General features: G+C 36.2%; 1 protein-coding gene across 2 annotated transcripts; it reads right to left on the bottom strand.

Moving 5' to 3' along the window:
* Positions 1-205: 205 nt before the first annotated feature.
* On the bottom strand, positions 206-7161 carry LOC120003719 (nuclear valosin-containing protein-like). 2 transcript variants are annotated; one of them, XM_038852772.1, is made up of 17 exons: positions 7023-7161; positions 6039-6276; positions 5084-5205; positions 4914-5002; positions 4796-4831; positions 4346-4439; positions 4022-4064; positions 3782-3870; positions 3552-3616; positions 2840-3336; positions 2669-2756; positions 2395-2532; positions 1542-2110; positions 1199-1334; positions 1040-1108; positions 791-922; positions 206-700 (listed from the first exon to the last, which is right to left on the bottom strand). In XM_038852772.1, exons 2-17 carry the CDS (start codon positions 6239-6241, stop codon positions 587-589), a joined length of 2484 nt encoding a protein of 827 aa, XP_038708700.1. In that variant the 5' UTR covers positions 6242-6276; positions 7023-7161; the 3' UTR covers positions 206-586. The 2 variants fall into 2 exon arrangements, with proteins under 2 accessions (XP_038708700.1, XP_038708701.1); XM_038852773.1 differs by having other exon boundaries at positions 3782-3867.
* Positions 7162-15177: the final 8016 nt, after the last annotated feature.

Here is a 15177-nt window from a genome sequence, read left to right as displayed (position 1 = left end):
AAATGGGCTTGGCCCTAGATATCCAAACCCACGTCCAGTCCAATGGGCCATGGGGTGAATAAATCAACAAAATATACTCTAATTGCTTAGTAATGCTTACCATGAATGTTATGTAGCTAAGTACATGAAACATTTCCATCAACAAAATATACTCTAATTGCTTGCCATGAATGTCATGTAGCTAAAAGTACTTGAAACATTTCCATCTACAACCTGCCTTCACTCAAACAATCAAACTCTACAGAAGTAGTATGTCATCAATGTACATATACTACCATGTGATCTGAGTCTGTTTACAACTAAAAAAATACTGAACAAACCCAAATCTACATAACATGCATTTTCTAAAAGACCATGGATTCACAGAGCATATTGACTAGTATATTATGGAAATACTGAGGACCCCTTCCTAATCATAATGATTTGGATAATACTGGGTATCCTACAAGCTTTTGCGCGGGTTTTCGACATCTTGTTCTTTGCGGATCTGGTCTAAAAGCTTCCAATCTCAATTCTGCACCATTTTATGCTCAGAGTGATTGAAATCTGGCTGGGATGAGTGACTAAGATGCATGCCTTCCGTAGTCTAGAGGAAGTAAGTCAACTGCTGCTTCTTCCTTGAACCTCCTTCTCCATACAAGTCATTCCATTGCTTTAGCTCATTCATCACTGATCCCTCTGCCGCAAAACTGGCAGCGACCTGTGTTTTGATTACACAGATAAGCAAATGTAGATATAGTGATGGATTGTGTTAGCAAAGAAAAGAATGACAATGTTCAGACAAGATTACCTGATTCTTTGCTTGCTTCATATCTTCCATATTCAACGGCCTCAAAGTAATCACGCACTCTTCTTTGTTTTCCTCCTTTGTATCTGAGGCACCTTCTGAGCTTGTACCCTCTTCAGATTTCTTATTCTTCTCCTGCAAGAAATTATTTAAGGTACAAAATTTTAAGAACTATCAAGTGCTAATGTTAGTAAAAGTATGCAGAAAGAAAAGAAAATTGTGGAGATGGATATAAAGTTCAAGTAGTTATACCTTTTCCTTTGATAACTCCTGTTGTATGAGCTCCCTAACAGGTCTATAAGCTGCCGTTATGCACAAATTCTGTTTACAGTAGTACACTCCATAAGTTGATCGTATTCGATAGTGAATTCATTTGATAAATATTAGTTTGGGGGAAGAGGGATCACAAACCTTAAGATCACTTCCACTATATCCTTCAGTCATGACGGCAAGCTCCTTGAAGTCAATATTATCAGTTTTTTCTTTTGACAGGAGAGTTTTCAAGATCCTTTCTCTGCTCTCAGCAGATGGAAGACCAACCATGATCCTGCTCAATCCGGAGAAGTTTTGGAGTCAGAAAACACGAATTAAGCTCATTTTTTTTATTCATCGAAAATTGGCTTAAATTGCTTTGGACATGGCATGTTGTAATTTCAAGAAAATTATGATTGCAAAATACTGATCAATTATAGGTACTCATAGGGGAATTGAAGAACTACAGAATGTAACTGCAGCATGCTTATGAAAAATTTACCTTCGCTCAAACCGCCTAATAATGGCTTCATCAAGGTCAAATGGTCTGTTGGTTGCAGCAAGAACAAGAATTCTTTCACCATTTTTTGTCAACAGCCCATCCCAGTGTGTCATGAACTCATTCTTAATCTTTCGCATAGCCTCATGTTCTCCAACTCTAGTCCGCTGCCCGAGCATGCTATCAACCTCATCCACAAATATAATAGTAGGGGAAACCTTTGCTGCCAGAGTGAACAGAGCTCGAACGTTCTTTTCATCTTCACCAAACCATTTGGAAGTGATGGTGGACATTGAGACATTGATGAAACTTGCTCCAGCTTCACTCGCAATGGCCTTTGCCAGCATTGTTTTCCCGGTACCTGGAGGACCAAAAAGCAATATGCCTCTACAAGGCTTAAGAAGTCCACCTTTGAAGAGGTCTGGTCTTCGAAGTGGGAGCATGACCAGTTCCTGAAGTGATTCTTTAATTTCATCCATGGCACCAATGTCTTCAAATGTCACCCCGATCTCATTTGCCGGGATAACTTCTGGCCTGATACGCTTCTCAAACTCATTGTCAGGAGGTACCTCCTGTTAAAAGGCATGAGATTACTTTAGTAAGACAACTGAAAGAAAGAAGCACAGTTGAAATAATAATAGTTTCTAAATTACTAAATCTCCTATAGCCTCCTCTGGTACAAACTAGTTTACGAGATATGAACCATGGGAATATTTCAACCACAGGATAAAACTGAACACTTTGTCATGGTCAATTGGAGAAAACACGTTTAAAGCATCCAAGAAATTGATCCAAAGTTTCTCCATCTAAAATCTCATAAGCCACTATCATTTTAAGTACGATATGATGTACTTACAACTTTGGGCGGAGGTGTATTCTCGCCTTCCTTCTTTGGAGCAGAAACAGATTTCTCGGTCTCACTTTTACTCTCAGGTGCCTGGGCTTCAGATTTTGACTCATTCTTTGCCCCGGCACTCTCTTCCCGTTCAGTTTGCTACAATCGATAGTATGTTAAAATGATGGACCATTATTCCGGTGCATATCACAATATATTAAGCATTTAATGTACAGTTGCCTATTATCCTATCACCAAACCATAAGAAGGTATACTATCAGAACATAAAACAAACCTTGCCAGCATCGCCATTGGTCTCTAGTTTTAGGGTATCTTTCCCTTCACTTTTACCTTCCTGGAATATGCTCAATCCATGGGACAAGCTGTTGAAGAACCAGATGATAATTAAGTAGAATATTAGTTTATTGATTCAGAATTTCAGATAATATGGAAGATAAACGGGTACCTGTTAGATGATATAACAAGTTTTCCATTGCGGTATTCTGGATCCTTTTTGTTCATCAGATGATAAGATATTGCCGAGACCACAATTTCTTCAATGTAATTACTGATAACCATAGTGTCTGCATGGCAAATTGAACCCAGATCGTCACATTCAAGATCATTTGATGCGAGTACCTCTGCTATGTGGTTTTTGTTATCTTGAAACTGGAGCATCTTCATGTCCTCTTCTAGTTGGGCTTTCCAGCTGACCAGATGAATTTCATCTTCAGGTGGTTTGATCTCAATGTTGTATGGGAATAAAGTGCCAACTCTTTCGTCCACTTCTCTGCAATCATTTTCTGGGTCCAACATCCGGGAACCGAGGATCAATATTGAACCAGAAAGCTTCTTCAACAACTTGTGAAACAAATTGTAGAGTCTTTGTGATTGCAGAAGAAGCTTTTCAACATCTCTTATGTATAAAATGATTGCCCCGGTTTCTGATATTGAAACCAAAACCTGTAAGAAGCACAATTCCCTCTTAACTCCACTAAGAGATATAAGGTAAAAAACTTCACAAGTACCTAATTACCCCTAGAAATGGTAAGCTTGCGGATGTATACAACAGTATCATTGTGCTAGCTAAGTGGACACTATCTAATGCTAAGTGAAAGCATAGTTAAAACAAAATTATTTATTAAGAAAAGGAGATTATGTTTTCTGTGATGATATACCTTGTAAAGTGACTGGAGGAAAAGTTTCTCATCAAAACACCAGTTGCTGGAGTGTTTGAGCGGAACTACAGAAACAGAGCAATTCCAGATAAGCATTCCGCTAATTACCTCATAAAATCCTTATGAATAAAAATATTACTGAGTAACACGTATATATTCATATTAGCAAGAACAATGCCCTAATCAAAGGATACTGAGGAACGAGTACTGAATGAAATTCGAAGGATAACCTGGGTTAGTAGAAGCAGATTGGGAAGAAATGCTGCTAATGTCAGATGAAGCAGAGGCATTTCGACGAAGTTTAGAAGCTTCCATGCTGCTACAGATGAAGGCAGTGATTTAGAAGTCATACATTAGAAGCAAAAAAACGCATCACCTGAAAACAGGCAAAGCTGTCCCCTAAACTAAACAAAGCCTTGTGTCTCAAGAATTTGAGATGTAATAATTAAAATTATAGATTCACAATATACCTTGAGTTGACATCCATAACGCTGCTCTGCCTTCTCAATGTTCCTGCAACAAAATTCTTGATCAGAACTCAATTTTGGAGCAGGGGAGCCACAGAGATAAGCAATGACGTAAAATCTGTTGATTAACTTGATGTTTTTAGCCTAACTACAACACATAATAAAAACCATAACAGCAAGGAAACCATGATTTTAACGGATTTTTAGAATCTTAAACAATCAGATAAAATAGATTTTCGGCTAGAAGGATGCATAGTTGCATACTCTGCTTGTAGGAACAAAAGGCGTATACGAGATATGATGATTTGTGCTAATTTTCTTTTATACCTGTTGTTTCTTCCCATGAAGGGATGATTGAAAATGAACCGAACAAGCTGGACATCCGTTCCAGTGTCATCTCTGAGATGGACCTCTTGAAAGACTATCAAAAGGAGAGGAAAAAAGAAAATTAGCACAAATTGTTGGCAATGAAAGCTAATTTATCGAGTCCCTGAAAGAGGTACCGAACAATGTGGCAAGCAATGGAGAGTGGAAATGAATGAAATTGCCTACTAATTAACATAGGTGCACCATCAAACGACATCGCAAGGTAAATTACTTCATTTTCTCGCTAAATGTTAGAAGAAGCGGCAATAGAATGACACACAAAATTTCACATTCATGTCACATGACTTCATGTGAAAATATGCAATAGAAACGAACAAGAAAAGCTTAAATGCAAGTTTTCAGCGAAAAAAATTATCCTTAATTCATCAACTTAAGTTAGAGAAACCTTACAGATTCCTTTTTGATGAAACCGTATTTGCTCTGCATCTGTGGAAAGGCAATCATAGCAAACATAAATATGTCTCCAGTCAAATCAAACATAAGCAAGTTCAAAGTTTTTGATAGGCACCTTTAGTGAAAAATCACCAATATCCAATAGCAGCAGATTTGACTCAAAATATTGTGCTAAAGCCTTTGCAAGCATTTGATGATAAAGTTCTTTGAGAAGATTCACAATTTTTTGTTAGAAATCCACAAAGATACATACACATTTTCTAACAAATAATCTCAATTGCATACCAGCTGGACCTGAGAGCAAAATAGCTCTGCTTGCAGGTGAAAGGTTCCGGGTGTGCTTGGAAACATCATAATGCTTTAGATGAACATACGCAGCACTTGTCAATAACACGCGTGTTTTGTCACTGTTCAAAGCCATCATAGAAATAAGGAGACAAAAACAAAAGAAAAAGTGATAGGGCTACCTTAAATATAAAAACTCAATGCTCAACTTGTAATCCTATATGAAGTTATGAAATCCAAAAGCTTCATAAATTACACCTAAGCCTCTTTAGCAAAGGCATATGATTGAATTTTCACAACACCAAAACTATATGCCCCCCCAAAAAAAAGATGTCCACCAGAACCATGAAGAATTTTCAAAAAAGTTCTACAGCAGTAATGATTAATTACTAGAATGCCAATTTATCAACCCAAACGTTGACCGACAGGTAATCATGATCAAGACTTTACTAGCGGAAGTTAAAGCAAGCTTCATACTGGTTTCCTAGTGTTTTAACATCTCTTAATGCCACAGACGAGTATGAATTGAGATTACTGTGATATGTATATCCTTCACTTTTCATGGGAAGACACCAAAATCCAAAATAAAGAAACCTAGTCAGGTACAAACACTAAAAGTAAATAAAGCATCTCCACTTGTAGACATGAAATTTGGCAAATTCAATTAATGGCATTCAGGAAAAAAAACTTTACCAATATGTAAAAACCCATAGGATGAAGCCTAAAGGAGAATCTAATAAAAAATTTGAACAAATCAAGACAAATCCCCACCCCCATGCCAGAGCATTCAAAAGGTCTAATTACCAAATAATGGCGCAATTATTTTCATCCGCTTAGAAACAAGAAAAAAATCAACACATCCTGTTATTTCAAGATCTACAAATGCTCATATGTTCACAGAAACATTGAATCAAACACCTGATTCACATATATATGAGGCCAACCAATCCCTTACCTAAGGTAATAGGGGAACTCATCAAATGTGACCTTGCCATCTCTGCCATCAACCAACTGCTTCATCAACTCCTGCTCAATTTGCTCAGCTGTAACACCATTTGTGCCGGTCCATCTACTCACGGTCTGCCCAGAAGCAGCCAATCCAAGCCCCACTCCAACCCCAACGCTCAACGCTGACAAAAGAAAATTCTTCTGCTCCATCTCTCCGGATCACAACCACCCAAGAAAACCCCCTTCTGTATAATAAACATTCAACAAAAGCACCCCACTTTGTTAACCATAACACCAAAAAAAGCCTTCTTTTTAATAACCCAAAAAACTTTCACAAACACCCTATTAAAAAAACAGATTCAAAGATAAAAACTTGACGGATTTGCAAGAGATGGGTTGATTTCAGAGATTCCAAGAAATGATTGGGATAATTTAGGGGACAAGAGAATGTGAAAATGAATGTGGAGTGTCCGAATACTCCGTTGGTCTGCGCCTTTTGACAGGTATATGACTGGCAAATGTGGTGGTTGGTCTCTCCTCATAACACTATTTATAGTATGCTCCACCAATGGACGTTAAATGCTGCCGGGAAAGTTAAAAATAGAGAGATTTTTTCACTGTCTTTTCTCTCTCTCGTTTTTATCTTTTGTTTTAGAAGAATATCTTGGAATATTAGTTGATTAATTAGAATATACAGTACAGGTTTCCGAATATAGAAACTCTTCCGGTAGTAACGACTAATGCGTTCCCAAATTACTGGATTATCGAACTTCCACTGCTTTGACTAACTAGCAAAGCAAGCTAGTTTTTACCATAACAGAGTTGATTTAACACAAAAGTATAACAGAGAAAGGAAGAATCAGGGTGCGGGGGTATGCAAAAATTAAATTAAACTGAATAATTGGATAAATTTGGTTTCTTAAGTTCAGTTTTTACGTAAATGAGTGTCTGGGTTTGGTTTTCAAAAGAAAACTGAATAAAACTCACATACCTAGAGATCTTCAATGTCGAACTGAATAAAACTGTATGGCAGACCTGCTAGTACTCCGATTAGAGAAAACTTTGTTGCAGTTGCAGCAAGGGAGAGAGAGAGAGAAAGAGGGAGAGAGTCGATTGGGTCTGGATCCTGGTAGAGTTTTGGAAGAGACTGTCACGTTATTGTACTTATATAGTAGGAATCCAGGAGTAAAAAGTTTTTCTGGTTTGCTAGGAAAATCCCCCAACCAATCGATAACAAGAGAGGTTTGACCAACTTTTGACGACCTTGACACTTTTGACACGACGTCGTTTTAATCTTGTTGCCTTTTCTCCTTTATTGCACTTACGGTCGTATTTTGTCCAAATCAATCTCGAGAAGTAAATCCATCCAAATCCACTTTTGCCTACCACCTTTATTTTTAGGCAAATTTTATTTTAGATTACTGAAATTCTGCCTCAAGTGTTTTCAAGATGTAATATATATGTCTATTAATTTAGAACTATTAATTGTGTTTTTCTTGGGCTTCTATGTTTTTATATTTTTTTGATAATCGATAATAATATCATACAAATTTGTCCGAATATTCTATGGATCTAAACAATTCACACGCACAAAAATTTACCATCTTACATGACAAGTTCTTTACGTTATAATCATACAAATTTATCCACATTCGATAGACCTAAATGATTCACACGCACAAAAATTTACCGTCTCACTACAAGTCTCTTTACGTTATTGCTTTAGGAGACAGCACGTTGAGTGGTTGACGATTCAAAAAGCTAAAATTTGCATGTGTTTCTACTTTCTTCAATGGCTTTATGGACATTAGAAAAAGATTACTTGAACATGAGAGAGAGAGAGAGAGAGGCGGCTATGTGCACTAAACTTTCCCGTCTTTTCTTAATCACCAAGCACTTAAAAAGTTGAAAAGTCTCATTCAAATGGAATTCTCGACAGCATTTACATGGATTATCTTTGCTTAATTACCATTTATTTTAACAATTTGGTCATCGATTGTGACATGCATATATATATATATATATATGATGCGATCTTATTGGGTCCAATGTGAATCACAAAGAGGCAAATAACATAGAGGGATTAAGGAACTTTATTTGGTCTTCCATTTTATTTAATTACGTATTAGCTGTCCTTAAGAAAAAGATAACCTTTTTTGTGGGAAAAGTGAGTGGTTAGAGCTCTTATCAAACTATACCAAATGCATATCACAAACATTTTTTTCTCTCCCCTCTAACATCTCGTAATTGCAGGGGTATAACATAGAGAGCATAAGTTTAATTCTTGAAACAATCTCTTCAATCTTCACATCTAATATGGAAGTGAGGTTTAATTGCGTGCCAACAATCCCTCAACCGAGCTAGTTAAGACATATACTCGAATTGAGTGATACCCAAGTTTAAACCCAAACTATAGCTAAAAAAATGGGTGCCATGGACATTTTGTAATAAAATAACAATAGGTCCCACTGTAAAACTATTTTTGGGCATCAAAATTCTGTTTATTTTTAAAAATCATGAACTTGTAATATTCATCATAACGAATTTAATGACATATTTTTTGTTCAAACAAAAATCAAATCATCACAATCAAAACATTAAATATTTTGAGTTTATATATCTGACGGTTTAGAATTGTCATATCATTTTCATGTTAAATTTTATTTTTTGTTTTGAACAAAAATTACAACGTTGGATTCGAATGTTACAAGTTTATGATTTTTAAAAATAAAATAAAAAACTTGTTGTCTAAAAATTACATTACAACGAGACATGATGTAATTTTATTACAGCAAACCCCTGTCACTCAAAAAGTATCTATATTTATATTATGCTTTTATATGTGTGCACAGGAGTTTTAACTTTATATTTATTTTTTCAAAAGAACATTTAAATTATTTGTTGAGAAAAAGGAATATAAATGTGAGTGAGTGAGATTCCTCTTGGTATCTACGCATCTTCCTTGTCGTCAATACCTTTTTCCACATCAGCACCACATGCCCCCCTTTGGCCTTTCAAATCTTTTTCTGATTTGTGGGTTACACGACGTTCCACCTTTTCTTTCTTTCTTTCTTTCCACTTTTCTTCTATTACAAGCGCTTTCACCCGCCATCCCCAAAAGCTTATTTTCAATAAAAGGAGAAAAGGAGTCCATACATACATAAATACACACGCACAGATGTATGTATATATATATAATTTGCATGCATTTTGTTTCAAAAAGTATAATATACAACACAAATTAAGTTACACGAAATGCGTGCAAATTAAGTGTTCTTAATTAATTTCTTTAACTATTTTATTTTGCTAAGCAATAAATTTTTTGAATTTGTATAGGTGTCACGTGGTGATAATCCACCAATGTATGTTGCCTAAAAGTCTCGTATCGATCGGTGAAAGCCAAATGATGTGGGATATAAGATGAAATCCAACCTCAAACATTTGTGGGGCCTTTTAATAAAGATAAAGTTGTGCCGGTATTAGACCAAATTAAAGTGAATAATATCTCAAGTATTTTGTGTTAAACTTAAATCTCAATTCCTTCTTCTCATCCCTCTCAGAATTCCTTCAAATTATAACAATATCCAGATAAGGAAGCATTCCTTAACTAACCAAGCAAATCACGTCTTCATTTTCCGGCAACCTACTAATTGCATGCACCCTGGTAATTAATACTTATAGTAGAGTGACCCAAGTTTTAAAGTAGCTAGACGACCATAAAACAAGATCACATGCATGGATTTTATGGCATAATTAAGCAATGCTTAGTTGTTGCTGATTAATGACAAATATCATAAAAGCCTAGTTTCGCCAACAAATGCAAAATAATTATCAAGTTTTTCCACCAATAGAATGTGTACTAATAAATTGAAAAGTAAAAAAAAACAACTTATAAATATAATATGCTTCTAGAAGCATGAGAGATTGTGATGGTGAACGAACGGTTCTGATTTGTTTACTTAAATTGCCTTTTAAACTTTTGCTTCAATTTATACATAAAGAGGTTCCTGCCCATAGTCATTGAAATAAGAAGCATGAACAAACATATATATATGGACTTGTCACTGCTCACAAAAAACATTATTAATTGGTGTACTTCTGTGTTGCTGATGAGCAAATTAAAGTAACTACTTTCCAAGCCAGCCAAACCAAAGAGAGAAGCAAAATTACAGAGAGAGACTCATAAAATTAAACTTTAATTTGTTTAAAGGCAATTAAACCTAGCTATTTACGACTCTTTCTTTGACTAATTTGTACTTTCCAGTTTCCATTTGCGATGAGTTTTCCAAGGTCCTCCACTTTCAAGCAAAAGCCAAAAGCTAGCCACCCAAAAAGATTTCATGGACATTCCAATCAATCCCGCAACAAATTATGGCCTTTCATTGTGACTACTCATGGCCATGGGTTCTCAAAAGACATATATATATATATATATACAGACACAGACACCAAGATCAGGAACAATATCATGCATGACCTAACTATAATATATAATGCATGCCTGCATTGTAATAGAACATGCAAGTTTAGTTTACATGGGAAAAGTGAGTTTACATATTTATATACTTCTGAAATAAACCTCCAAGGATGGGCAGCAAATAATGCGTATAATGATATATAAAATTATATATATATATATATATATATATATATATATATACAGACACAGACACCAAGATCAGGAACAATATCATGCATGACCTAACTAAAATATATAATGCATGCCTGCATTGTAATAGAACATGCAAGTTTAGTTTACATGGGAAAAGTGAGTTTACATATTTATATACTTCTGAAATAAACCTCCAAGGATGGGCAGCAAATAATGCGTATAATGATATATAAAATTATAATTCCCAGGATCTAGCATATGAGATGCATGGGATATTCTAGTGTGTGTGTGTGTGTATAATAGAACTATATGTGACTCGTAATGGGTTGTCATGACTGGCTGGGAAAATAAGGTATCAGAGCCAACGCATGCACGCTCACAGGCTGTAAACAATCAAACCAAAAGTCATGATAAAGTCAGCAACTAAAAGCCAAGCCACCCCTCACTCCGAGTTGGGCAAGGTTGGCCCAGCTAGGCTAGCTTAGCCTTAGGTAGGAATTGCCGACTGCCTCTTTTGTTTTGTTGTTATATATGTTACATAGTGGGTGCAGTGTGACCCATCCAGATTAACAAACTAAAGTGGGGCTCTGTTCACACTTCACACAACATGGAGGAGAGGCAACAACAACTATAATGTGACAGCAATGGTACTTTGCAAACCCTAATTATATGTTCTATCTGATATTTCCTTATTATGTCTCAAACGTCACATGGAAGAGCTTTAGCTTTCACACTGAAGCGGGAAGTCTCCATTTATGTTATGTCAAGAGTTTATCCCATATTCGATTTACATAGCTTAATCGAGTGATATATAAGCAAATGTACAATCGCTTTCACACAACTAACGTTTTTTGTTTACCTAATAACTAATGACGACGGCCCACCTATTTCCTCCGCCGCCTCTCTTCCTCCACCGCTCAAAGGTTTGGTTGGCCATGACTTGGGCGTGTCGCGACAACGTTGATTCTCTCCAAAGTTCCTTTTTTGTGTGACATGGAGCATGTAACTTCTTCTTTTGCAATTGTAATTTTTTTTTCACTAAATCGGTCTGGTTCCGTGAAAGACCATTTAGGACTTTTCATAATATGAGCTTCGATCTTTCTTGAACCTTTATTTTCTCAAGTTTGATCCTGTCTTTGTGTGACATTGATTGTGTTCTTGTGTTGCTTGAGATCTAGATCGGCAAGCAATGATCCACCTTCGTCGAAGGTGCTAACGCGTCATTCTGTTGAAGCTCTTGTGGGTCGTCTCCGTTGAAGGTTGAGAATGGATCTTCGACTTCAGGTAGGGGAAGAAGAACAATATAATGACTTTAGCGTTGAAAATGATAAGGTCAGTGGGGGTGTTGAAAGAATAAGTTTTTTACAAGTTAATATAATGCACTTACTAAAATGAGGAATGCAAATAGTGTTCATCTATACTATTTAGGCGGGACGTTATGTTATGAGCCCAAAAGTTTAAAGGGTACTCTAGATCTAGCATAGTCTAGCTTGACCTTAATTTATCAATGAGTCTAAAGTTCTTTTATGTACGATTGAGTTGGGATTTTAACACTCCACTGACGAGAAAAAGCCAATAGAGCCATGTGTATGGCTCAGGAAAGAGCAACTACAATGAAAGCAATTTGGGGTGTTCCAAATGTTACTTTTTTGATGGATTGAGTGTTAGTTGCCCACAATGAGTAACATTTCATACTTGAAAATATGTAGAAATTTTATCCATACTTTATATTTGAAGTGACTCTGATTTGATGAATAGTAATTTTGTGTCTCACTCAACTAATTAATTGATGCCACATCATCTCTTGCCTCTCTTTTGCATTTGTTTTTCTCTCTCGCGGGACCTATTGAACATTTAGAGTGTTAGCTCAAGAGTATTTACTGTGAGTATATTGGATTGTAACACTTGATAAACCAATAGATGCACATGTGCCCACACTCCAAAGTCCAAACACCTCAATTATTGTGCAAATATCAATTTAACAAGTATTGCATTCCAATACACTCACAATGGACACATTTGAGCCAACACTCCATCCTCATTTTTCTCTCTTTCTTTTCATCATCTCTTTCTTACTTTCTCTTTTCTCTCTCTTCACTATTCATGAACTAGATAATACTCCTTAAATGGAGTGTGGCTAAGATTTTCAACATATATCAAGAGCCAAAATTTACCCATTGTAGTGATTTAACACTACATTTATCCAAAAAGTTGTGTTTTAAGTGGTTGATATTAGCACCACTGTGGATGCTCTAAGACTCGACAGACAACACGCGGCAGGAACGCTTGAAAATGGTAAAACCCATATTCATGAACCAGTCGCATGAATCTGGGATACAATAAGAGAGGAAATCACAATATCTACATATATACGTATCTCAAATTCAACAATGTGTATATATGGAAATATATCCAGTCAAAACTTCAATTTAATCCATTTTTAATTACATGGAAGAAATATCATTTGGAATCATCTATGTTCCACAATATGTTATGGGCTTTCATTCAACCCAAATGGCCCAATAAATGGTTGGGCAACCAACTCACAACATAACTATATTATTAAGAGAAATTATTGAATTGGGCCCAGCCCACCACAATATGTTATGGGCTATATCTGTATTGAATATCCTTTGGGCTCCCCTGGCGTCAGCTGGATCTAAACATTGATCCTCTGGCGTGTTTTGCTAAATGAGACCGACCGCTTGTCCTTTGAAATTGGGGACAGCTGATCAAACATTCTGAAAATTTGATTAAGATAATGCCCAATCTGATTATCAAAACCATTTCGAGGGTTACGAACGCTGTAGTAAAAGTCATTGTAGTTTTAATCATAGAAGTCTTACCAATGTGGGATCCGCCCAATTTTTTGAATTCGGTAAATATATTTGATGTGTGTGATTAAAACTACGATGACTTATATTGTAGGGGGCCATCGTCTTCAGGCGGTTTGCCAATTAAGACACACAGTCCTACTCAAATAGCTGGCGATTGATATATATTAGAGATAAGTGTAGCAATGTATGAAGTTCTTGCTATGGTCCCCCACAAGAGGAACTGTCAATCGTTTGTACTTTTTCACAAAATACAATGAGAAAGACAAGCAGGAAAGTAGATAGGAGCACAAAATCAATGTCACAAAACTTTAATTGGAGGGTTTTCCGAGCACATTTTGTCAATGTCCCCTCTATCCCGCTACTCCACACATGCATAACTTCCTCTTGATTCCAATTCTCTTACTACAAGTTACAAACCCAGTGGCTGATATTGGGCCAGCTCTTCAATTCTGGGAATTGTGTTTCTTAGGAATTGGGTTTTGGAGCGGAAAGACACATCACATAATTGACCACACATATGGATGAAGGGACCACAACCCTTTTTTTTCCGTAAACTAAAACGACATCATATAAGTTTGCCTTTTGGACATACGATATGTATCTAATTTGAGCCGTCAAACCTGCGCACACAAAAGTTTTTCGCCTGAAAACAAGGTAAGTTAGGTCAAGGTTCAACGCGTGGCTACAAGATATTGTTCACAGTAAGAATCGAACTTATGACCTCCCAAGTCCATACGGTTTGGCCCCACAATTCTAGCTGTGTGATGATGATTATCGATTTGATTAACTGTCTAAGTTGTTGATAATTAATCTGTCATTTTGTTTGTGACAATTGAAACATATAGAGAAGCGTATGCTTCAATCTTCCTATAGCGATATGGAACAAAATGGAGTACATAGCGATGATTTTGTTATAAAAATAAGCACAAGTTTGGTGTAGTAGGGGGTCTACCGACTACCATGTTCAATTACACAATGATATGAACACCAATATCATGCAAACAGCAAACATGTTTCTCTGTGTCAATGGGATCTGGAGCTTCCCAGTGAAGCATATACCCATTAGTTCTTCTCTCTATATTACGTACCCTTTACTACACGTTTCATTACTTCTCTCGTGTACCTAGCTAGCTTGAGACGATAAAGAAGAATGTTAGACCTTAATTGTATCTATATACAACATTTTGGGTCAAAACCATATGAACTAGGAAAGTTCTGAGTTTGATTTTCATTGGAAGTAATACTCTTGTGGCCACGCACCGGAATTTGGCCCAACTTACCCTACTGTCAGGTGAGAAACTTCTGTGCGCATAGATTTGATGGACCGAGTTTAGGCTCATATCGGAAATCTACAACATATATTCATGCATGTGCTTCATGTCTCTTTAGCTATATAGAAGAGCTGACCTTGCAGCATGGGTTTTAATTTAATTAATTAATAAAAAAAAACTATATAATTAATCCTCATATATGGACATGCACAACTTGTCAGAGTTGATTTTTATTTAAAATATTCTAGATGTGATTGGCGAAAATGCATGTGAAGGGGAACTTTATGTCTGTGGATTATAGAATAAGTGCATACTTTCTGCATGTGAAGAAAGAAAAAGACCTACTGATCAATGCTTCCATATAATATAGTGGCAAAAATCTGTCCTCATACTACAGTTAATTCAAGATATCAACAACAATGCCCG

Source organism: Tripterygium wilfordii, chromosome 8, assembly GCF_013401445.1.
Source record: "Tripterygium wilfordii isolate XIE 37 chromosome 8, ASM1340144v1, whole genome shotgun sequence".
NCBI classification, from domain to species: domain Eukaryota; kingdom Viridiplantae; phylum Streptophyta; class Magnoliopsida; order Celastrales; family Celastraceae; genus Tripterygium; species Tripterygium wilfordii.
Note: the sequence above shows the minus strand (reverse complement) of the source record. Positions and strands in the feature narration are given on the sequence as shown.